The sequence below is a fragment of the Mesoplodon bidens genome, assembly GCF_964165515.1.
Source record: "Mesoplodon bidens genome assembly, chromosome: 15".
Lineage (NCBI taxonomy): Eukaryota > Metazoa > Chordata > Mammalia > Artiodactyla > Ziphiidae > Mesoplodon > Mesoplodon bidens.
This window is the reverse complement of record NC_138171.1, coordinates 65,239,099-65,262,476: the sequence shown is the minus strand read 5'-3', so window position 1 is coordinate 65,262,476 and position 23,378 is coordinate 65,239,099. Positions and strand designations below refer to the sequence as shown.

The following is a 23,378-nucleotide window of genomic DNA, read 5'->3' as shown; positions in this document are numbered from 1 at the left end:
TAGCGCAGAGGTTTAACTTTAGTTGGTCTGCAGTATGTGGGATCTTCCCGGACCAGGGTTCGAACTCATATCCGCTGCAGCGGCAGGCGAATTCTTAACCACTGCGCCGACAGGGATGTACGGGATACCTTTTTAAATGTCCAGTAAAAAGACAGACAGCTAGAGACCCCAGCACGCTACCAGTCGACCCCAGCCGTCTCCACGTTGTTCTACAGCCCGCCCCCGAGGCCGGAAACGCCTCTGCCATCTTCTGCTTCCTGACGCCGCTCCGCTGCCCACAGCAAAGATGTCGCCGAGGCCGTAGCGCTGGTGACGTTACAGTAGTTGCCGGCGGTTACGCCATCTCCCGGCGCCGACAGTGTGGTGTCGCGCCCAGGTCTTCCTCACGCGGCGGCGGCGGCGGCGGCGACATGGCGGAGGCGGCAGCCGGGGTGGGCCGCTTCAAGTCCAAGTGAGCCGGGGCACCGCCGGGGGAGGGAGCCGGCTTCGCAGCCGGAGTAGCGAAGGCGCCTGGCGTGGGTCCTGCACCCATTCGGTTTGGGGAAGGGGTGAGGGCTGGATACGGACAGGCCCGCGGCGTCCTCGCGGGAGAGCCGGCACTGACTGCTCTCGGAGGGCGGGCACTGGAGTCCCGCCGGGTGCAGCTGGCTTCCGCTACTTAAACTTGGAGCCGGTTTGGGGAGGGGGAGGGGGACAAGAAATCCCTGAGAGGGAGGAAGGGGCGAACTGAGCACAGGTCGAGGCTGGTCCTGGACGGGAGCGGGACTCCCCAGCGCTCAGGTAGCGGGAGAAGAATCACCTCTGGTGCAGGCGGCCTGGGGGGTTTGATCTGCTGTTCCTCTTCTCCGGGGAGCAGGAAGAGAGGTCAGGAAATGGGCTGGTCCTCCGTGGCCAGGAAGCCTTCAATCCCGTTCTTTTTCAACCCCCAAGCTTATGCTGAACATCTAAGTGCTCAGTGCCCGGTACCAGACAGACTCAGCCTCGCCCTGTGCAGCAGTCTGGTGGGATAAACATATTAAGCAACTCGTTTCTATCAGGGCCTGTGACACGCATTAGCAAGGGGAAACCCTGATGCCAAGACCATCTGTTGGATGGTCGAGTGGGTTCAGGGGGGCTCTGTTTCATCTTGGCTGTCAGGCTTCCTCCAGCGGAGTCAGCCAGGCACCTTTGAAATTCGGGAAAAGAGACCCGGGCCACATACAGGGAGCAGCCCGTGTGAACACAAAGAGGCAGGAGACACCCCTCGAGGCAGGGTCTTGTAAACGTGTAAGGAGAGCGGAGGGCTTTAAGGCAGGGTGATGACATGAACAGAGTTATGTTCTAGAAGGCCCTTCTGGGAGCAGGGTTTGAGAGAGTGATAGGAACCAAGTGAAGAGGCTGGAGTAGTTCCCCGGAGAGGAGAGTGCAGTGGCTTGGACCAGCATGGAAGTAGCCGAGAGGGAGGGAAGAGGACAGCTTGACATCTTTGCTGAAATGAGAATCTGCTCAGAGAGTGAGATGGAGGAAGGAGCCGGGCTTGGGGAAGGGGCAGGCTGGACCTCAGGGATGAAAATGTTGAGGATGTTGAAGAGAATGTTGCTCTGGGCTGGTACCCAAGCCTGGCCTCTCATGGCCATCAGGGGGCCCCCAAGGCTTGGCTTCCTCCATACCGGGGAGTCTCTGGGAAGACTTGGACTGCTCTTGGACCCGTGTGGATCACGGACCAGCCCAGGGTCCCAAATCTTCTGTAACATGGGGGTACCAACACCTACCTCACAGTATAGCTGAGAGGGTTAAAGAAAGGAACAGTAGAAGAGCTCGTCACTCTTCCTCCCTCATGCTCCCTGCATCCCTGCTGCTACCCAGGAACTCCTCAAGGGCAGGGCCCTATTGGCTTGATCTCTAGGAGAGCACCTAGCGCAGGGCTGGGCATTGAGGACCAAGGGGTGGGTGGTTCACTCTCTCCCCGTCTCTCCTCCAGCTATGCTGTCGAGCGCAAGATCGAGCCTTTCTACAAGGGCGGGAAGGTGCAGGTACTGGCCTAGGGGAGCAGAGTGGTGGGGCAGGCAGGGGCTGAAAAGTGTTACCTTGACTGAGACCCCTTTGTCACTAGCTGGATCAGACTGGGCAACACCTCTTCTGTGTCTGTGGCACCAGAGTCAACATCCTGGATGTGGCCTCGGGGACTATGCTGCAGAGCCTGGAGCAGGTGAGGGTGGGGGAGGGTCAGGGTAAGGGGCTGGTGTGGGGGGGCAGCCTATTCTCATGGCACCCTGTGCATTCACTCTCGCCCCAGGAGGACCAGGAGGACATCACTGCCTTTGATCTCAGCCCCGATGACAAGGTATATGGGATCGGGACAAGAGGTGGGCTCCGGTACCTCCCAACCAGAGTTGATGAGGACGGCGTCCATGCCTCTGCCCCCAGCTGAACTGCATGCTCCCCCAGGTGCTGGTGACAGCCAGCCGGGCACTGCTGCTGGCTCAGTGGGCCTGGCAAGAGGGCAGCATCACCCGCCTGTGGAAGGCAATACACACAGCCCCTGTGGCCACCATGGCCTTCGACCCCACCTCCACGCTGTTAGCCACAGGTAGGACCCTGGCTGGGTAGAGGGAGCGGCTAGAGCCAGGCAGGGGGCTTTGGGCATACAGCCCCCGCACCTCAAATACATTCCCACAGGCGGCTGTGATGGGGCCGTGCGTGTCTGGGATGTCGTGCAGCACTATGGGACACACCACTTTCGGGGCTCACCGGGTGTCGTACAGTGAGTAGGGGTGGCGGAGGGCGGGTGGGTGGGTGGCACAGTCGGGGTGGCACAGCTCACCAGCCCCACCCCACCTGCCTGCAGTCTGGTGGCCTTCCACCCGGACCCCGCACGCCTGCTCGTCTTCTCCTCAGCCGCAGACGCCAGCATCCGCGTGTGGTCGCTGCAGGACCGGTCGTGCCTGGCCACACTGACTGCCCACTACAGCGCTGTCACCTCTCTGACTTTCAGTGCCGATGGTCACACCATGCTCAGGTCAGTGGCCAGCTACCCAGGCCTTGGCAGGGAAGGGAGGGCCACGGCTGAGACTCGGGAACTGAGGTGGCTGTTTCCCCCTAGCTCAGGCCGTGACAAGATCTGCATTGTTTGGGACCTGCAGAGCCTCCAGGCCACGAGGACTGTGCCGGTGTTTGAGGTGGGGCGCCAGGGCCATTGAGTGGGACGGGGTGGGATGCGGGGCTGCCACCTCTGACCTGCTCGTCCTCAGAGTGTGGAGGCTGCGGTTCTGTTGCCAGAGGAGCCGGCGCCGGAGCTGGGTGTGAAGTCTGCGGGCCTGCACTTCCTGACAGCCGGCGACCAAGGTGGGTGGGGCCAGGCCAGGGCGGGCAGCAGGGGTAAGGGAGGCCTGTGGACCCGTGAGACCCAGCGACCCTTGTCCCCACACAGGCACGCTGCGCGTGTGGGAGGCGGCTTCTGGGCAGTGTGTCCATGCACAACGGCAGCTGCCAGGCCCCGGGCGGGAGCTGACCCACTGCACCCTGGCCCGAGCCGCTGGCCTGCTCCTCAGCGTCACTGCCGACCACAACCTGCTTCTCTATGAGGCCCGCTCCCTGCAGCTGCAGAAACAGGTGAGCAAGCGCTGCCCCTGCTCGGCCTGCAGCCCAGGATGCCAGCCCTCCACTCACACAGGCCCCGGCCTGTGTCCCTCCTGCCCCCACAGTTTGCCGGCTACAGTGAGGAGGTGTTAGACGTCCGGTTCCTCGGCCCCGAGGACTCCCACGTTGTGGTGGCCTCTAACAGCCCCTGCCTGAAAGTGTTTGAGCTGCAGACGTCCGCCTGCCAGATTCTCCACGGCCACACAGGTGAGGGCGCCAGGCCAGTGCCCCCAGACTTCACCCAGGACTGGATTGCCCCGCCTTGCCACAGCTGTTCTCTAGCTATTTCTCCTCCACCTTTTTCTAGACATTGTCCTGGCCCTAGATGTGTTCCGGAAGGGGTGGCTCTTCGTTAGCTGTGCCAAGGTGAAGCACCACGAGAGGTGGGGGGGACAGGGTCCCGGGTCAGGAAGCCCAGCCCAGCCTCTCCTCACCCATCCCATCCCCAGGATCAGAGCATCTGCGTCTGGAGGATGAACAAGGCAGGCGAGGTGGCCTGTGTGGCTCAGGGCTCTGGACACACACACAGCGTGGGCACCATTTGTTGCTCAAGGTAGTGGTTCAGGGCTGGGGTCCGGCGTGTCATGGAGGCAGAGGCGGGTTTTGCCTTGCTCTCTGAGTCTCCAGCCTAGGAATGTGGACTGGAGGACAGGGGCTGGGGCATCCTTAGATGCCACTGTAGGAGGTTCCTAAGAAGTGATCTTAAGGTTGTGTGGATAAAAGGGAAGGGGTGTTAGACCAGGGACAATGACACTAAGCAGCGTCCAGGGGGAGAGGGTGCTCTTTAGGCCTGGGGCTCCCATTGTTGGGACGAAGTCCCCGGGTTTGACAGCACTGAGGGCAAGTAGTGCAGACTCGAGTGGAAGCAGGTGGTCCCAGAGGTGTTCAGGCGGTGGCACATTAGTTCACATACCGGGACAGCCTTTCTGGTTTGGACCAAGGTCTGACAGGCCTGAGCTGTGGTGCGCTGCAGACAGGGCTCGCCAGGGCTCAGCGGGTGTCTCCCCCTCCCCCAAATCGGGCCTCAGGCTGAAGGAGACCTTCCTGGTGACGGGCAGCCAGGACTGCACTGTGAAGCTGTGGCCCCTCCCTGAAGTCCTGCCATCTAAGAGCACAGGCCCCGATGGTGGCCCTGTCCTCCTACAGGCCCAGACCACGCAGCACTGCCACGACAAGGTGACCGCACGCAGCACACAGGTGGGGTCGTAGCAGGGTCCTTGCTGGGATGGGGATCTGAGCTGCTGCCTGCTCCCACCACCAGGACATCAACAGTGTGGCCATTGCCCCCAACGACAAGCTGCTGGCCACGGGGTCACAGGACCGCACGGCCAAACTCTGGGCCCTGCCACAGTGCCAGTTGCTGGGCGTCTTCTCGGGCCACCGGCGTGGCCTCTGGTGTGTCCAGTTCTCGCCCATGGACCAGGTGTTGGCTACGGCCTCGGCCGATGGCACCGTCAAGCTCTGGGCACTGCAGGACTTCAGCTGCCTCAAGGTAAGCCGCCCTCAGCCCAGGCCTGGCCCCCTACCTGGTGACACTTCACACCTCCCCTCTCCCACCCTGCAGACGTTCGAGGGACATGATGCTTCTGTGCTGAAGGTGGCATTTGTGAGCCGCGGCACACAGCTGCTGTCCAGGTGAGTGGGTCAGGGCTGGGCAGGGTTAGGGGTGAGCTAGGGGCAGGCCCCAGGCCTGAGCCCCCTCCCAATTCTGAACGCAGCGGCTCTGATGGCCTCGTGAAGCTCTGGACCATCAAGAACAATGAGTGTGTGAGGACGCTGGACGCCCACGAGGACAAGGTCTGGGGGCTGCACTGCAGCCGGCTGGATGACCATGCCCTCACTGGCGCCAGCGACTCTTGCGTCATCCTCTGGAAGGTGTGTGGCCTGGGGTGGGGTGGCGGGACAGTGGGCAGGACAGCATGGGTGTGCCAGTCTGACCCCAGTCTGACCCCAGGATGTGACCGAGGCGGAGCAGGCAGAGGAGCAGGCCAAGAGAGAGGAGCAGGTGGTCAAGTGAGTTGGGGGTCTCCACCCAACCCCGCACGGCAAGTCCCACGCGTTAGCACCACCCCCACCCCTTGGAGTAGGGCATGTTGGCATCCCTTCTCTCTATAGCTTGGGGAAACCGAGGCTCGGAGCAGCAACACAGCTCACCCCCAGCGGGTGCTCAGGCCCAGGCTGCAGACTCCTCAGCCAGCCCCTGATGGCTCTGCCTTTAGCCCTAGCCAGGTCCCCAAGTGGTCCTGTCCCCTCCTTCCCCCACCAGGCAGCAAGAACTGGACAATCTGCTCCACGAGAAGCGGTACCTGCGGGCACTGGGCCTGGCCATCTCTCTAGACCGGCCCCACACTGTGCTGACTGTCATCCAGGGTCAGTGCTGCCTCGGGCCAGACAGGCGTTAGGGGTAGTCTCTCGGGTCCGTGGTGCCCGTTCCCCAGGGCTCAGTCTCCTCTCTCCTCCTCCCGTAGCTATCCAAAGGGACCCCGAGTCCTGCAAGAAGCTAGAAGCCACGGTGCTCCAACTGCGGCGAGACCAGAAAGGTCTGGGGCAGGCAGGTCGGGGCTGGATGGTGCCTAGTAAGGCTGGGGTGGCCCAGCAGACAGGTCTGACGGTCCCCGTCACCCACAGAGGCCTTGCTGCACTTCTGTGTCACGTGGAACACCAACTCACGGCACTGCCACGAAGCCCAGGCCGTGCTGGGCGTGCTCCTGCGGCACGAGGCCCCGGAAGAGCTGCTGGCCTACGACGGTGTGCGGGCCTCACTTGAGGCCCTGCTGCCCTACACTGGTATGTAGACCCAGCCCCGGGTGGGCGCAGGGGGCCGTCCAGCCAGAGTCCACCTGCCCTGATCGCCTGCTGTCCTCCCCCAGAGCGGCACTTTCAACGGCTCAGCCGGATGCTGCAGGCAGCCACCTTCCTGGACTTCCTATGGCACAACATGAAGCTGCCCACCCTCCCCACGGCCCCCGCAGCCCTCTGAAACACACCAAAACATGTACTTTGCTATCTCGGCTCCCTGTGTCTGTCTGGGCTTTGTCTAACCCCAGGTCCTGGACCACTGCCTGGGCCAGCCCGAGGCTGGGCCCACCAGCCAGCCCCACCCCCACACTTTGGCCCAAGATCCCCCAGTCCCTGCCCCTCAGCACAGACACTGGGTGGGGGTCAGTCAGGAGAACTTTACTCAGAAGACAAGGGAGAGTGTAGTCTCCTGCCCCACCAGCCAGGGAGTCCCACCCTCAACTGCGCATCCCACAGCCCTGAGGCTGATGTGGCTGCCAGCCATCATCCTTGGGGTCTGGAGCCTCTGGCCTGCCGCTCCAGCTGCGCTGTGCGCGCAGCCCTCCACAACGTGCCACACACTCTCAAGGGGGTCCGTGATACCCTGGGTCCTGCCCCAGTGCCTTACGGGTGATGGTGCAACAGCGGCTCTGAATGGCACTCCGAGATGGTCGGGCAGGCACGGTAGGCGGCAGGGTCGTGGCCTGGGGGGACTTGGGGAAGCTTTGGGCCTCACCCTCCCTGTCCTCCCCACCATCTACCCTGAGGTGGAGCCATGGTCCATTTAGGAGTGTGCCCAGCCCATCAGGCTGCAGCATTGCAGCTGGGAGAAGACCAGTGCGGCCTCGGAACCTGCGGGGGAGGGCGAGGTTTGGTTAGCACTGGGCCCTGCCCCTGTTAGACTGGGCCCACCAGAGCCCCACCCCACGCACCTGCACAGCCACCAACCACGGTCTGATGTTTCCAGCACACGCACACGTGCCCCTGCGGTCACAGACAGCTCATCGGCTTGGCTGCTCTCGTAAGCATGGGAAGCACAGAACTGGGACCCTGGGAATGGATCCTTGGTGATCACAACAGAGGCCAGGGCCCCACCTCTTGGTCCCCGCATCATCTCCTGCTGAATCACCACCTCCGGGCTCCCCTCTGGATCTCTGGTGACACCAGGGACCGCTTTAAAACCCAGTGGGGGGCTTCCCTGGTGGTGCAGTGGTTAAGAATCCGCCCGCCAATGCAGGGGACACGGGTTTGAGCCCTGGTCCAGGAAGATCCCACATGCCGCGGAACTAAGCCCATGCGCCACAGCTTCTGAGCCTGCGCTCTAGAGCCCATGAGCCACAACTACTGAAGCCCGTGCACCTAGAGCCAGTGCTCCACAACAAGAGAAGCCACTGCAATGAGAAGCCTCTGCACCGCAAGGAATAGTAGCCCCTGCTCGCTGCAACTAGAGAAAGCCTGTGCACAGCAACGAAGACCCAATGGAGCCAAAACTAATAAATAAAATAAATTAAAAAAATAAAAGCCCAGTGGGGCTCCGGCTCACTGTGGGGACCAAGCACACAGTTCAGGGCCACTGGCACCCCCTGGTTGTCCCATGGCCTCACTCCCCTGGCTTGCGTGCTTCTTGTGACTCAGCTTTGCCGAACACTGCCCCGTGGTGGTGGGTGTGGGGAGGAGGGTTAGTCTCACCATTGCTCCCTAGGGACCGTTCCCCATCTCGTCCCTGGCCCAGGGCCACCTCTTCCAAGTAGGGAGCAGGAAACCATGCCGTCTGCTGGTCCTCATTCGCCACCAGCCACCAGCCTGTGCCCAAGATAAGGGCAGGGGGTGTTTTGGTTCCTGAGGCCCACTGGCATCCCAGGGGGCAGAAGGGTGTGTCCCTAGACTCCTGCTCAGGCCCACCTGAGGGGTGTCGCAGCAGCACATCTAGGGCCTCCTGGGCCCGAGCATGGAAGGGCTGGCCCCACGTGTCCTGGGTGCTGAAAGGCTGCAGGCAGCGCAGGCTCTGAGCCTCCAGGCTGCGGGTGGCAGGGCTGCCCGTGGGGCCTGGCAGGGGTTCTTGCGGGGCAGGCAGGATCACCAGGCTGGTGAGGGTGCAGGTGAGAGGTGGGAAGTGTGGGAGCTGCCTGGCATCCCCCACACGTCCATCCAGCCTCCGAGCCTCCCCTCCTCATTGGCCCTTCCTCCACCCTGCCTCCCCCATCTTCCAGATGTTTCTGCTGACAAGAGGGTTGGGGGTGGGTCAGGCACCTGCCAGCTGGCAGCACAGGCTCCAAGTCCATGGGTTGTGGTGCAAAGAAGCCAGTGAGCACCGGGCTGTGGGCCACATGCTCCCCTGCCGCCAGCAGCGCCCTTGAGTAGGTCTCCAGCAGCTGCAGGCGCGCCAGGCCTCGGCCTGTGCGGCCCCAGTGCACCAACAACGATGCATCTGTGGGCAGGATAGGGACTGACCATGAGACACACCCCCCCCAGGGCTCCCCACATCAGACGGCTGCCTCCCCCGCCCCTCCTGGGATCCTTGCTGGCCTGACCCGGAAGCTTGGGGAGAATGCGGTCAGATCTCTGCAGCAGACCCGCCTCTACTGGAAAGGTCTCCTTGAGGGTTTTCTGAGGGCGAGAAGGGGTGTGTCAGTCTCCGAGGGCCCACTGGTTCCCCTGGGAGGGCGGGGGTCCTTTTCCAGGATCTTAGGGGCTGGAAGCCCGAGTGGGCACAAGGGCAGGCAATGGGGGGGTGGTCACGGGTGGGTCATGCAGTTGGGGGAAGTCAGGGTGGCTCCAAACTCACTCACATGTAGTCTCCTGAACTCCTCCCAGCTTCTTCGTGCAAAGGTGTCGCTGTCATCCGACCAGCACACGGAAAAGGCGAACGTCTGTTAGATGAAAGGTTGGGGGCTTCTTGGAGGCGCTAGGCCAGGAACTCACTCCCTCTCTCTTGGGGCTGGCAGGGGTCCCGTCAGTCCCGACCTGGAGCCTGTCTGTCTGTACCAGAGCTGCCCCGCTCACAGACACCGGGTGCCGGGGGCCTGCCATCGCTGTGGCCTCCCCAGATCTCCATCACAGGTTTCTGGAGTCTGTCGGGTGTGGTCAAGCGTCCCACTGCCTCCCTGCCTACATGGGGAAGAGGGGAGGCCTCGGGTACCCGGAAGACTGTTTTGAATTCCCTGGCGATGCCCCAGAACTGCCAGGTCCTTGCTGCACTTCCCTGCCCGTGACTGGGTCCTTCACAGCTTCCTCACCGCACCCCTAGCCTGTAGAGGGGCAGGAGCACAGGGCTCCGTGGGTGGGAGGAGAAGCAAAGAAAGAGTGGAGGGGCTGGGGCTGGGACTGCGGCCTGAGGCCCTCCTGCTGGAGTCTGGCCACGGGTGGAGGAGGAGGAGAAGGAAGAGCCATCAAAGTGCCGCCAAGACTGGCCACACCTCCCAGCTCTCCCACACCCTGTGTAGTACTGAGATCGGTCAGAGCCGCCTGCCGGGTGTGCCCTTTGGCTCTGTCTTTGAACTCCCTGGGGAGCTAACTGCAGTCGTCATCAGGAACCAGTGACCCAGTGTTAAAGGCTTTAAGTGCTTTGTTTGGCTTAATCCTCACACTGGAGGAAAGGTCTCCGTAATGTCCCCAAATCACAGAGTAGGAAATTTGTGTTAAATGGATATTAATTGTCAGGGTTTTTTTCTTTATGTATTGGGGAGAGGCGGATGTCACAGTTTTACCCCATAGGTTCCCCTGTGGTGGAGAGACTTGGGGCAGGATGAAGAGGGTCCACCTCTAGTCACCAGCGCTTGGGGGATGGGGGAGGTGGTGACTAGGACTGCTTTGAGAGCCATCTCTGAATTCATGATTTATCATAGTTTGCTGCAAACACAGCCTCTGAGATCAGGAGTGACCATCCCCCCACTAACTAGGGTGGTGAAGGGAAGGCCCTAGAATCCCCAGACAGATGGTGTGCCCAGGTGCCCCACATCTCTGGACTGCTTCCTTATAGGGGAGATTTTTGGAGCCCCATCCAACCCTGGCACACAGTGGTTCTTCCCCCTGTTGGAGCCACCAGCTCTGTGTTGAGACTCCCTCTACCCCAAGCCCTCGAGGGAGGGGTCAGCCTCTATGGCATCCCTCCAGGAAACCACTCTGGCCTTGACAAAAGGCCTTTGTGTATCTGTCCAACCAGTGGTTCTCTCTTAAACCTTCAAACCTTCCCTAGTCTTGGCCCAGGCAATGAACACCTGTGGACCTAGGGGCCTAATTTTTGCAAAGTGCCGTCAGCCCAGCTGTCACCTTGCCAATCGCAGTGGGGGCCACTGGCCTGGTAGGGTACAGGGTGGGACAGATCCTGCTCCCTTGGAAGACAGAGGAGAGAAGTGGGAGAAGGGCCAGCTTACTCACAGCCAGGGACCTAGAAAGATGCTGAGGCCTCTCCCTATGCCAACTGAGAGCCCCTGCTCTACACCCCCAGCAACCTAGATCCTTTCCACTCTTTCTTTCTCGACACCCCCTACCCTCATCTCTCACCTGGACAACTACCAACAGCCCCATCCTCCCCCAAAGCGTGTGCTCCTCACTTGCTCCCATGAAATCCACTCTTCAGAGGAATCTTTGCAAAACAGAAATGGGATCAGGCCAAGGTTTCCTGCCCAAAACTTCCCAGCACCTTCCCAGGGTCCTCAGAATAAATTCCCAGCTGCCATGGCAGTTGGTGATGTCCTTGGTAGGTCCCTGGCCACCTCTGGATCTCTCCTCCCACCACCCTTCCCGGGTCCTGTCCCACTGGCCTTTCTGCCCATGCAAGGAGCCAAGATCCTCCTCCCTCCTGCCTTGGCCTCGACTGCCCTCCTTAGTTGATTCCTCATCCTTCAGGCCACTGCCTAAGGGTCACCTCTTCAAGGAGGCCTCCCAGATTTACCACGCCCTCTTCATGGCCCCCATCACAGTTTGTACCTGAACATTTATTAGTGTGACTCTTTTTTGTTTGGTTGGTTTTGTTTTTTCCGTCTTGACCACTGGACTATGAGCTGAGGAGGTCAGGGACAGACGAATCTTGCTCCTTGCACAGACCAGTGCCTAGAACAGTGCTTAGAACAGATTAGGCACTATACAAATATTTGCAGAATGAATTAATGTACATATGGAAGCAGAGGTATCCCTGAGGCCACTCCCGACGTGGGTTTAACCTCTTCAAGTAGGCTGTAGGATTCGGGGCGGGGGGGTGGGGGAGAGGGGCTGCTCGGTACTCGCGGGAGCCCAGAGACGCACCTCCTCCTTTGCAGGCACGGCCCCGCCCCGCGTTGCCAGGCGCCCGTTGCCATGGCGCCGGTCGCCAAGGTGGATCCCCTGGACCCCCGGCACCAACAGCACGCCCTCTGTGCGCTCACGGCCCAGCTGGGCGCTCCCCCAACTGAGGGCACAGAGCCAAGCCGCGGGCACGCGGGACGGTCAGAGCGGAGCAATGGGGGCATCGCGGGCCGCAATACGGACGTGGCCGAGGCCGCAGCCCGGCGCCGCGGGACGGCCAGGGCGCGTCTTCCACAACACGCTGCTCTTCCACTGGAGGAGGCGGGAGCGTGGCCACGGACGACGCAGGTCGGGCACGGGCCGTGGAACGAGGCCCAGGGGCGCGGCCAGGACTCGGGCCTCCGGTTCCGCGTGCACCCCGGCCCGGGCCTCCGGCGCGTCCTTAGCCCGGACCCCTGTCTCTGGCTCTGCCGCTTCCCGGGCACAGACCAAGGCCCCCAGCCCCGCCTCCATGCGGGACACAGCCCCGAGCCCCGGGCCCCGCCCCCACACCCGGCCCCGGCTCCAGCTCCGGCTCCGGCCAGCGCCCGTGCCCACGGCGCGCGCGCCCGGCTTCTGTGGCCGCGCCCTGGCGGTGGCGCGCGCGCTGTCCTGGAGGCCGACTTGGAAGCCCATCTGGAGGCCGACCTGGCCCGGCAGGCATTGCGCGGGCAACATGGCGGCCCCCGGCGAGCGGGGTAGTTTCGGCGGTGGGAATCTCTTCTCCTTTCTGCCCGGCGGCGCGCGCTCCGAGGTGATGGACGACCTGGTGACGGACGCGCGCGGCCGGGGCGCGGGGCGGAGAGATTCCGCCGCTTCGGCCCGGACGCCAACCCAGGCGCCGGCCTCCGATTCTCAGGTCGCTGTGGACACCTCCCGGGGGCGGCCCTGCCGGGCCTGCGTGGACTTCAAGTCGTGGATGCGGACACAGCAGAAGGTGCAGATGCAGGGGGGCGCCACCTCCCCTCACAGGCCCGCGAGCCCTGCTGACTCCTAGCCCCGGCCCCCACACCTTGTTCTCAAGCACCCCAGGCAGACTTCCCAAGGCCCAGGCCGAGCGTTCCCACAGGCCCTAAGCCTGAGAGACTTTGCCCCCCCGGGTTTGGCTGTTCCTGAATCTTGCCCCCAAGGTAGCCCTGGCCTTTCGGCTCTTAGCCACATGTGGGCTGGATCGGCCTCAGGACTTACGTCTCCAGTCAGCGGGCCTCCGGCTGGTGGGGGGAAAAGGGGAGCTTTGTAGGTTTCTGGTTGGGGAAAACCGAACTGACCCTTGGTCGGCCTTCTTCCGCAGCGGGACAGCAAGTTTAGGGAAGATTGTCCTCCGGATCGCGAGGAACTGGGCCGCCACAGCTGGGCTGTCCTCCACAGCCTGGCAGCCTACTATCCCGACCTGCCCACCCCAGAACAGCAGCAAGATATGGCTCAGTTCATACATTTATTTTCCAAGTTTTACCCGTGTGAGGAGTGTGCTGAAGACATAAGGAAAAGGTAAGTTGTGTCTGCACAGTCTGCAGGCAGCAGAGCATCCCACCTGGAGCCTGGGCCTGGGGCCCCTGGTTGATGTCATGAAGGGGAGCCTAGAGAAATAAGATGCAGAGGTGGCAGAGGGTTGCTGAGAGCAGGGACCACTAACAGAGAAGGGATTGGATCACCTGAGCTATCTTCTTTCTCCTCAAAGGCCAGGCTGTCTGGGGCTGCTGCTGGGTACTGCTTCTTTCTGCAGCCACAAGGCTCCCGGGGAGGGCTTCCCTCATGAGATCCCTTGCTAAGCACTGATGGAGGCTCTGGCAGGTTTCGGAGGACTCCACTTTGCCTAACTTCTGGAGCAGGACTGCCAATTTCAAGACCTTGGGAACTCACTGCTGTTGCTTCCAGGAGCCACCTTTTCTTCACTGGGGAGCCCAAGAACTGTTGTTTGGCACCCATGGCGTTTCTGGGCTGGATGTCGGGGGCAGGGCAGCCCTTGCTGTTTGAAGCCTGGGCATTTAGAACAAGGTCTCTTGCTGAGCTGATGCAGCAGGGCCACAGGTGCTAAGAAACAGATCCGGTTTTCAGTTTTGCCTTTATGCCAACCCCACCCCTTCCACACACTGCCTGGGGCCAGGGACGCTGGGGTGAGGATTCCTGATTGTTACCAGGTTGTAAAGTGGAGGCTTCTGCCTCAGTGTCTTGCCCAGGGCTCTTGCCAGGGTTTGCAAAGCTCCCGAGGTGAGGGTTTGAGCAGGCTTAAGAGTCCACCAGGCCTTGCTGCTGCAGGGTCTGCCCCCTTCTGGGAATTCAGAGCATGAGGGCACTTCTGGGTGTAGCTCACAGCAGTGCCCCAGCTCTCCTCCCTGAATTGAGCAGGCAAGGAGCTGGTGGGGCGGGGACAGTGGGAGCACTGACTGCCCTCCTCCTCTGTGTGCTCCCCCCCACGCAGGATATGCAGGAACCAGCCAGACACTCGCACTCGGGCCTACTTCACCCAGTGGCTATGCCACCTGCACAACGAGGTGAACCGCAAGCTAGGCAAGCCGGACTTCAACTGCTCGCTGGTGGACGAGCGCTGGCGCTACGGCTGGAAGGACGGCTCCTGTGACTAGAGGGCAGCCAGAGCCTGTGGGCGGCCTGGCCAGAGAGGGTGAGGCTTATTAAAGTGTGCGTCAGAGCCAGAGCCTGCCTTGTCTCAGTTGGGTAGTCCCCAGACGCTACCCATGGAGCCCTTTCCCTCTCAGGTTCGGAGTGTAAGTGGGGGTACCCGTTGCAGGCACCCCGATGGCCTCCTCCTCAACCCGCGCCCTGTGGTGCTACAGGTGAAGGAGGCAGGAGCAGCCTAGTCTGTCCCTTCCTCAGGATTTGGCCTCCCGTCCACTCGACACCCTGCTGCCTACTTCCTCGCACAGGAAGGTGACAGGCCTGGCTGGGCTCCCCTGTCTCGCCCCTCCGGGCCAGGCCACTGTCTCCCCACCTTGTAGCTAGGGACAGCTAGTGGTACAACAGGGACGGTAGCCCCAGAGGCTGTGTGCCATTTGCACTTCAGGAAAGAGGCCTGGGGGCTGAACTCTGCTGTGCGCCTTCCGTCTGGCACATGGCCTCGCAGAGCCGTCCCAGGCCTGTCAGAGGAGGCTCCGTGGAGCTTGAGACCAAAAATAAAATGCTGGAGAAATGCCTGAAGACCTGGCCTCAGTGTGTTTTGTGCTGGGATTTGCAACGATGGACAGGGCCTGCCCTCGTCCCTCTGTGGTCTCCTGCTTCCTCCTATCTGGGTTCTGGCTCCTTAGGAAGAGGGAGCAGTTCCAAGGCAAGGGTGGGCCAGGATGTTCCAGGAACACCAAAGAGGCTGAGTTGCTGGAGCCAAGGGAGGATCAGAGAGGTGAGGGGAGGTCACATGACAGGAGGTCCTCAAGGCCCCAGCAAGGATGTGGTTTTAACACCCAGCTCCCATGGAGCATAATGGAGGGTTTGGAGCAGAGGAACGGCAAAATGTGACTTTTGAAAGGTCCCTCTGGCTGCTGAGCTGGAATGAGGCAAGCATGGGCGAAAGGAGGGGGGGCAGGCACCCCTGTGGCAGCCGAGAGGGAAGCTTGCCCCAGGATGAGTGGGAGGCCTCACTGGATACACTCGAGGTGGAGCCCAAGGTGGCTGTCGGGTTCTGGCCGCTGGAAGGAGGGAGTTGCCCAGTGTTATCAGTGAGATGTGGAAGGCTGTGAGTGGAGCAGGTTTGGGGGTGACCTGGACCCAGCTTTGGGGCCTTCACATACCCTCTCAGCCACACCTGCTCCCAGGCATTGGCTCCTAGCTGGAATGGCCCAGCAACAGTGCGCCATACCCCTGTGGTCCTGCAGCTCTCACCTCTACCCATGGTGTCTCGGCTCCTCCCTGGGCAGGGGCCAACCTTTGGCACAGCCTCCTCGGCATCTTTACCCCACTGGCCCCACGGGGGTGCTGGCTTCCTCAGGGGCTGCCCAAGGGGCCAGGTGACAAAGAAATAGGAGGCAGGGAGCAACCAGCAGAGAAGTCACTGCTCTTTCCTCCTACAGATGGACGTCCCCAGCACAGGGCTTGTCTCTGGCCTTTCCCGAGTCACCTGTGCGCTGGGAGCCAGCAAAGCTGTGGTCAGCTCAGGAGCACGCCGTCAATGTTTGCTCTCCCTCCTTCCCTGCCTCACTTTCCTTTTTCCCTAACTCCGGCTTCCCCAAAGTTTCACCTCCCAATAAAACTCTTTAACTTTGCCACAGATTCTGTTTTCCAGACTAAGATGAGTGGGACTCTAGTTCAAGGGAAAATTCTGGCTCAAGCTGTTAGCATGGAGACCAAGGCAGTGAGCATAGAGCAGGGAGAAGAGCCCCAGGACCATGCCCTGGGACCCTTAAGGCTCAAAGGTCACAGATGGAACAAGAGGAGGGAACCAGAAAGAGAGAACAAGAAAGGGCCCATGAAGTAGGAGGAACACAAGGAGAGGGTGACATCAGAAGTGTTCCTAGGAGGATGGGGACAGGATGGCAGTGCCTGCATTGCCCCTGGGACTAAAGGGAGCAGTGACAGCTGGAGGGGAAGTGGGCTCAGGAATGGAGCAGGTTTAGGCACTGATGTAAATGATCAAGTAAAAGGGGGAAATGAATGGTGCATCAGACAGAGAGGAAACTGTCACTGACAGGGGAGAGGTGATAGGATTGGATGCAGTGTCATGGAGTCAACTAGTGGGTAGCACTTCTGGCCACACCTGCCCTGGCACAGTAGGGATCTGGATTTGAATCCCAGCTCTTCACTTTCTAAGTGTGATGAAGGAACTCAACCAGTCTGCCTTTTGTTTGTTTGTTTAAATTTATTTATTTATTTATTTATTTATTTATTTATGGCTGCATTGGGTACTCGTTGCTGCACGTGGGCTTGCTTTTAGTTGTGGTGAGCAGGGGCTATTCTTCATTGCAGTGCGTGGGCTTCTCATTGCAGTGGCTTCTCTTGTTGTGGAGCATGGGCTCTAGGCACGCAGGCTTCAGTAGTTGTGGCTCGTAGGCTTAGTTGCTCTGCAGCATGTGGGATCTTCCCAGACCAGGGCTCGAACCCATGACCCCTGCATTGGCAGGCGGATTCTTAACCATTGCGCCAGGGGGGAGCCCTTTTTTTTTTTTTTTAATTTGGCCAACTGTGCAGCTTGCAGGATCCTAGTTACCCAACCACGGATCAAACCCGGGCCCTCCGCAGTGAAAGCATGAGTCCTAACCACTGGACCACCAGGGAATTCCCACTTGCCTATTTACCATCTGAAGAATGGCAGTAAAACAGTCCCTGCCTCCACAGGTCGTAGTGAAACACCTGGCACTGTAAATGCTCAACAAATGCAGACTTTCCTCAATGTCCTAGACAGAAACAGGAGTCATCTGGGCCCCTGCCAGGCTGGCCTGGAAGGAACATGCAGGAAGGGACCTTGTCTAACCTGGGGCTGGGCCATCTGTGGCAAAGACCCAGCGGGGGTGCTGGGAAGCTAGGTACCCACTCTTCCAACTCCCCATCTCTGACGCTTCTCCCCACTCCTTGGCCCAAAACTAAATATGTCACCTGAAAGTCAGTTGGGGAGACCCAGGAGTGTGCAGGGCTCAGTGAGCGCCCTCGGAATGACAACATCGAGCCAGAGGAAAAGAGTAGAGATGCCCCAACTCCCACCCATGTGTGCCTCTGGGCTCTGCCTGCCTGGACAAGTGCCCCTGAGGGCAGAGGCCATCCTCTCTCCCTGTTAGGGAGGATAGAATGTGAAGGAGAAGCTAGGGTGCAGTGGGAAGTCATGGGAAAGGCCCCAGTAACCTCCCTCTGGTCTATGGGGACCAGAGGCAGGAAGCTGGGTTCCCTTTCCCTGAGGGCTGGGGGAGATGCTGGAGCCCTTGGACTTGTTACCTTCTTAGGCACTCAGGAAAGGGCCCTGTACAGAGGAGTGGGGTCATGTCGGTCTGTCCACCCACGTGGCTACGGCAAAGGCTGAGCCCAGTGTCCACCTGCCCTGCTGACTCCTGACTACTTGTGAGTGGACGTGGGGGACTCAGCCCCTTGACCCCGCCTCCTGATGGGGACCTGGCGGATGGTCTCCATCTCGGACCCTGGTCCTGCGGTGAGAGTGGGTGGGGTGGGGTGGAAGGTGGGCAAGGTGGAGGGAGGTGAGGGCTCCAGCCCTGCGCGCGTGGACCAGAGGGAGGGGTGTAGGCTCGGTCCCGCCCCGCGCGCCCCCGCCGCGCACTCCCGGAAGGTGGCGACGGCAGCGGCAGCACTGGCAGCATCGGCAGCAGCCCCGGGCGGCCTCGGGCGGGGTCGGCCCGACGGACAGAAGGACAGAGGGTGCCGGGGGTACGCGGCCCGCCCGGGCTGGCCATGGAGGGAGCCTCGTTCGGCGCGGGACGCGCAGGGGCTGCCCTGGACCCTGTGAGCTTCGCGCGGCGGCCCCAGACCTTGCTGCGGATCGCGTCCTGGGTGAGTGGCCCCGGCCCAAGCCCCGCCCCGATACCCCGTCCCACTTCGCCTCGCCTCCCTCATCCCTATCACCTGCCCCTCGCCCCCATCCTCATCCTTGCCGGCCCCTCCCCCGCCGGCCGCAGGTTGAGGTGACGTCACCGGGCAGGGCGCGCCCACCTGCGGGCGGGGGAGGGGCCGGCGGCGACAGCCGGGTACCTTGAGAGGTCACCGCCCGCCGCACCCACCTCCCAATTCTTCCTTAGGTCTAACTCAATCCCCTTCCTCAGCCCTCGCTCGGTTTTTCATGTGCTTACACCCTGGAAGCGGGCAGGGGTGGGGGCGGGATTCGCGGAGGGGCTTGAGCGCTCAGCCTCAGCACGAGTAAGGGGTACTGGAGCCAAGAGAATCAGGCAGAGCCTCCCCCCTACTTCTGCACGCAAATCCTCCCGGCTCCTTCGAAGGGAGCTGGCCATTCCCAGGCCCCCCAGTTGCAACTGTGAGTTGGGGGGTGTGCTCTGGGATTCCTCTGAGTGGGGCAGCTGGAAGGGGCTCTACACTGGGAAGGCTTCCTGGAGGTGGTGTGGGAGGGGCAGATTTAGAGGAAGCCTAGCCTACTGGGGCAACCTTAGGCCCAGTGGCCTGCTCCTCCTTCCCATCCCTCCAGGCAGGAGAGATGGAAGGTGGAATGCTGAGTTCTGGGTTTTGTCCACCTGGTGGTGGCTGGTGGTGGCACAGGCACGTACTCACCTGTGTTCCCGGAGGGCGCTGCCCAGGGTGGGGCAGGGGCCCTTGGGTGGAGTGACTCTGGCCAGACCAGGAAGTAGGGACCCTACGTTCTGGTCCCAGCTCTGACCTGACTTGTGGACCAATCTGTGGGTACGTGTCCATATCTTCCACCTTGGTTTCACTCTTGACTAAGTCTCTAGGAGCTGGGGCTGGAAAGGAGAGAAATAAAGTTGAAATTAGAGGTCTTTTTTTTAGAAATATAGGGCTGCCCAGAGCTCAAAGAGCAGCTTCTGGTTTAAAAGGGCTGTGGTCCACTCCTTTGCCTTCCAGCCCTCGTGGGCACAGGGCACTGAGGTTTGACTGAACCCCAGAGGTCAGCGGTATCGCCTTTTAAGCCCAAGCACGTATGGATGGTGTTAATTAGCCACAGTCATGTGGGGCCATCATCCCTGGAGTGCCCACAAAGTGCAGGACGCTGGGTGGGCATTATTCCTGTCCCCAGCACCCCATGAGTTGTGCCTGCTACATTTAGCATGCTAGCAAACGAGGCTGCACAGCTCCCAAATGCTGAGGGTGGGTTCCACTCAGGTCCTGGCTGACAGCTCTGTACAGCTGTCCTTCTGCTGCCCGCCCCCCACCCATGCTCCCGCCCTTCTCGCCTGACTCCACATCTACTTCCCCTAGCCCTGCTGACTCAAGCCTGGGGATCACTGGTCCAGGTGAAAGCTCCTGTTCCCACACTCTGGAGTGGGCCATGGGGGACACTACGGGCTCCACAAGGTACAGAAGACCCAGCTTGAATGTCAGCCCTGGCTCTTATCAGCCATGCAACCCTCCACAAGGCACTTCACTTGTTGGAGCCCCGATTTCCCCATCTACAAAGAGGATAAGAGCAGTGGCACTCTTGTGGTTGTTTGGAGGGATTCCATGAGCAAACACATGTAGCCATTTTAAGCACAGTGCCTGGGCACAGTTGATGCTCACTAAATGGTATGTTTTGTCCATACTTACTAAACTTGAGGTAGATATTAAGGGAGGAGGTCCCCGAAGACCCCCACCCAGAGATAGATCCTGTGCTGCAGGGGAACGCAGGGACACTCCCGAGGGCATGGGCACTCACGGTGGGCTAGGAGACCTCGGGCCTCGACCAGGAAGGGGCCATTGCAGGGCCCTGAGCGCTCCCGCCGCCCACAGGTGTTCTCCATCGCCGTCTTCGGGCCCATAGTCAACGAGGGCTACGTGAACGCCGACAGCGGCCCGGAGCTGCGCTGCATCTTCAACGGCAACGCGGGTGCCTGCCGCTTCGGCGTCGCGCTCGGCCTTGGGGCCTTCCTCGCCTGCGCCGCGTTCCTGCTGCTCGACGTGCGCTTCCAGCAGATCAGCAGCGTCCGCGACCGTCGCCGCGCGGTGTTGCTGGACCTGGGCTTCTCAGGTAGGCGGGGCCGTGAGGGGCGGGGCCTGGGGAGCGCGCGGGGCTTCTCTGGCGGGCGGAGTCGGGAGGGCGGGCTTCGGGGCGGGGCCAGAGGGAGCGCGTAGATTCCCGGCCGATTGGGGCGGGGACAGGTCCGGGCGGGGCGGGGCGGGACTGGGCGGGACGGGTCGGGTCCTCGGTCTGCGGATTCTCTTTCCCGGCAGGGTTGGGCCGGGCGCCTCGGTGCAGCATCCCTTGACCCGCCCGCCCACCTGCCTGCAGGGCTCTGGTCCTTCCTGTGGTTCGTGGGCTTTTGTTTCCTCACCAACCAGTGGCAGCGCACGGCGCCCGGGCCGGGCACGACGCAGGCGGGAGACGCGGCGCGGGCCGCCATCGCCTTCAGCTTCTTCTCCATCCTCAGCTGGGTGAGTGCGGCCGGCGGCCTGCGGCCGGCAGGGACTGGGGCCAGGTAAGGGTTGGGGCAGGGTCGGCCGGCCCTGGCTGACCCCGGACTCCCCCTCAGGCGGCGCTTACCGTGAAGGCCCTGCAGCGGTTCCGTCTGGGCACCGACATGTCGCTCTTTGCCACCGAACAGCTGGGTGCTGGGGCGGGCCAGACCTACCCAGGCTACCCAGTGGGCAGCGGTGTGGAGGGCACCGAGACCTACCAGAGCCCGCCCTTCACCGAGACTCTGGACACCAGCCCCAAAGGGTACCAGGTTCCTGCCTACTAGTGGCCAGCAGGCCCAGACCAAGGCACAAAGGCTGCCCCACCAATGCAGGATCCAAGGCTTCCTGGGACCTCCCTCAGGTCCTCCTGGCCCAGCAGCAACGCGTGGATGCTGTGGGCCATCTGGGGCCAAGAGAGGGTAGCCTCCAGGGTGCCTGGGCTGTTCCCCGCAAGTTCCTTCGGTCCCTTTAGTCCCCAGCCCAGGGCCAGAGGTCCTGAGGAGAGAACAGCACAGCCCTGGGCACGTGTCCTTCAGCCTCCAGTGGACCAGCCTAGGCAGTGGGCCATTCCCCTCATGAGCCAGCCAGGCAGGGCTCACCTGTACACTCTGGGGTCAGGTGCAGGGGCTTCCCTGGACTGGGGGTGACTGGGGGAAGGGACACCACCCTCACCCCGTGGCCACTGTTCCCCATCCCCTGTCCCTGTGGGTAGTGGTGGTCCTTGCTCTGTCCTGGTGGTTCACCCTGTAGTGCCACGAGCTCTGTCTGGAGCCTCCCTCCATTTCCTCTCACAGGCTCACTAGAGTAGCCCAGCCCTGTCGATGTTGTGATTGTGCTCAAGTCTTCAGGTTTCACCTCGTAGTTCCCCACAAGTAGCCCCTCTTTTCTGTGGCCCCAGCTCCAGCCCTTACCTGCCTTGGCCCAGGCCCTTGCTGGGGTGCGGGCAGCTCTGGCCAGGAAAGCACAACATGGCTGTAGGCCTGGGCCTCAGCCCTCTCCCAGCCCTTCAGTAAGACCTTGCCCAAGGGAGGCTCCAGACACCTGGGTGCCCAGCAGGACACACCCCTCACGAGGAGAGAGGCCTAGAGGCTTCACCTTCCCACCGTGCCCTGGAGACAGCCATTCCCCGCAAACCCCTTTACCTCGGCTCCCCGGACTAGTCCCTCAGCTCCCCACGCTGCACCCCATCTTAAGGCCCAGCCCAAGGTTGGGGGTCCCTTTGCATAGCTGAGTACTCATGCATTGCTCAAAGCTGGCTTTTCACATTAAGTCAATACCAAATGCGGTTGCCACATTACATTTTTACAGACAGACGCCTCCCTCTGGAGTTGCAGTTGAGTGACAACCCTGTACATTGTAGCATAGACCAATTATTTGTGGATATTTAAGTGAACATGTTTACAATTTTTGTATATATGGGTCTCTCCCTCCCTCTTCTGAAAGAACAATCCGTGATTGTGTATTTTCAGTGTCCCATGTTCCAACTGCAGCTTCTTTACAATAAAGACTGTAAATGAGTTTACTGTGGCCCAGACACTCTTGGAATCCTTTCTACTCCTGCCCATCCAGTGCCAGAGGTTGGGACCTGAGGGGCACCAGGGCCAAGAATCCAGAAAGGGGCACAGGGAGGTGGAGACCAGGCTGATGCCCATGTTCTGGAGAGTGCTGGGGAAAGCAGTCGTGATTTCTCCAAATGTCCGCTTCTTACTGTCTTCTGCTCCTGGGACCCCACCATGTGTACCATGCAGCATCCAGAGCCACATTCCCTGGCCAACTCCCCTTTGGAGATTTCCCCAGCTTGGTCTTGTTTACTTTTTTTTTTTTTTTTTTTTTTTTGCGGTACGCGGGCCTCTCACTGCTGTGGCCTCTCCCGTTGCGGAGCACAGGCTCCGGAAGCACAGGCTCAGCGGCCATGGCTCACGGGCCCAGCCGCTCCGCGGCATGTGGGATCCCCCCGGACCAGGGCACGAACCCGTGTCCCCTGCACCGGCAGGCAGACTCGCAACCACTGCACCACCAGGGAAGCCCCTTGTTTACTTCTGAATTTGTCTATTGGGATTCTTATCTCAGTTACTTTTTCATTTCTGACTTCTTATTGGTTAACAACATTCTGGTTGAATGAAGCAGGTAAGAGCTGGAGCTGGAATGCTGGCTTGGCCGTGTTCAGGCTTGGTCTTTCTGGGCAAGTCTCTCAGCTTGTCTATGCCTCAGGCTCCCCTTCTGGAAAAGGAAAATAGTTAGTAGTTGCCGTCATCAAAGGTGCGGGAAGGGTTAACGTAAACCTGTGTGTGTGTTTGTGTGTGTGTGTGTGTGTAAAAAGCTCAGAGCAGTGCTTGTTACACAGCAAACACTGCTAAATGTTGCCTGGTATTGTTATGGTCCTTGCTTCTTTAAGAATCGGTATTTTCAATATTGTTCATGAGATAGCTCATCTTCCAGGTTACTCTTTGGGGGTGCTGCTTGTGCTCAGGTCTGCAAAGAGGGCATATGCTATGAGGGGCTTCTCCGGTGTGGGGAATGCAGGTGGCCTCTAGGCAGTCCCATGGAGAGTGAAGAGGGTGAAGGCTCTGTCTCCTAGTGGGCTCCGAGCATGGCCATCACCCAGGAACTTGCTCCAGTCTCAGCCACAGGCAGGCAGGCCCTCGGCTTCAGATAGGCAGTGCCCATGCAGCTGTGTGGCTCTGGCCTGGCCCCACTGCAGGCCACATCCCCTT

General features: G+C 60.9%; 4 protein-coding genes across 8 annotated transcripts; 3 read left to right on the top strand and 1 right to left on the bottom strand.

The window, feature by feature from the left end:
* The first annotated feature begins 345 nt into the window (after positions 1–345).
* On the top strand, positions 346–6,631 carry TBL3 (transducin beta like 3). Of its 2 annotated transcripts, XM_081256377.1 has the most exons (22): positions 346–451; positions 1,961–2,012; positions 2,093–2,188; positions 2,276–2,323; positions 2,428–2,569; positions 2,659–2,743; positions 2,828–2,998; positions 3,083–3,158; positions 3,231–3,324; positions 3,410–3,591; positions 3,684–3,825; positions 3,926–3,984; positions 4,068–4,171; positions 4,647–4,794; positions 4,880–5,110; positions 5,183–5,253; positions 5,337–5,493; positions 5,573–5,631; positions 5,885–5,988; positions 6,087–6,158; positions 6,247–6,405; positions 6,489–6,631. In XM_081256377.1, the coding sequence occupies exons 1-22, from the start codon at positions 411–413 to the stop codon at positions 6,596–6,598; spliced, it is 2,403 nt and encodes an 800-aa protein (XP_081112503.1). In that variant the 5' UTR covers positions 346–410; the 3' UTR covers positions 6,599–6,631. The 2 variants fall into 2 exon arrangements, with proteins under 2 accessions (XP_081112503.1, XP_081112504.1); XM_081256378.1 differs by lacking the exon at positions 5,885–5,988.
* Positions 6,632–6,660: 29 nt separating this feature from the next.
* On the bottom strand, positions 6,661–9,436 carry NOXO1 (NADPH oxidase organizer 1). The gene is given in 9 exon segments (XM_081256379.1): positions 6,661–7,248; positions 7,329–7,446; positions 8,086–8,199; positions 8,299–8,480; positions 8,647–8,845; positions 8,848–8,914; positions 8,917–9,003; positions 9,186–9,266; positions 9,361–9,436. Coding segments are annotated over 9 exon segments (1,182 nt in total). The 5' UTR covers positions 9,427–9,436; the 3' UTR covers positions 6,661–6,980.
* A 2,835-nt stretch (positions 9,437–12,271) lies between these two features.
* Positions 12,272–17,745, top strand: GFER (growth factor, augmenter of liver regeneration). Of its 4 annotated transcripts, none has more exons than XM_081255535.1 (4): positions 12,279–12,595; positions 12,950–13,146; positions 14,078–14,278; positions 17,538–17,745. In XM_081255535.1, exons 1-3 carry the CDS (start codon positions 12,335–12,337, stop codon positions 14,238–14,240), a joined length of 621 nt encoding a protein of 206 aa, XP_081111661.1. In that variant the 5' UTR covers positions 12,279–12,334; the 3' UTR covers positions 14,241–14,278; positions 17,538–17,745. The 4 variants fall into 4 exon arrangements, with proteins under 4 accessions (XP_081111662.1, XP_081111661.1, XP_081111660.1 ...); XM_081255534.1 differs by lacking the exon at positions 17,538–17,745 and adding an exon at positions 15,678–15,869; XM_081255536.1 differs by lacking the exon at positions 17,538–17,745 and having other exon boundaries at positions 12,272–12,595; positions 14,083–14,811.
* Positions 17,746–17,793: 48 nt separating this feature from the next.
* SYNGR3 (synaptogyrin 3) lies at positions 17,794–22,187 on the top strand. The gene is made up of 4 exons (XM_081255532.1): positions 17,794–18,096; positions 19,999–20,236; positions 20,498–20,640; positions 20,739–22,187. Exons 1-4 carry the CDS (start codon positions 17,998–18,000, stop codon positions 20,946–20,948), a joined length of 690 nt encoding a protein of 229 aa, XP_081111658.1. The 5' UTR covers positions 17,794–17,997; the 3' UTR covers positions 20,949–22,187.
* The last annotated feature ends 1,191 nt before the right edge of the window (positions 22,188–23,378 follow it).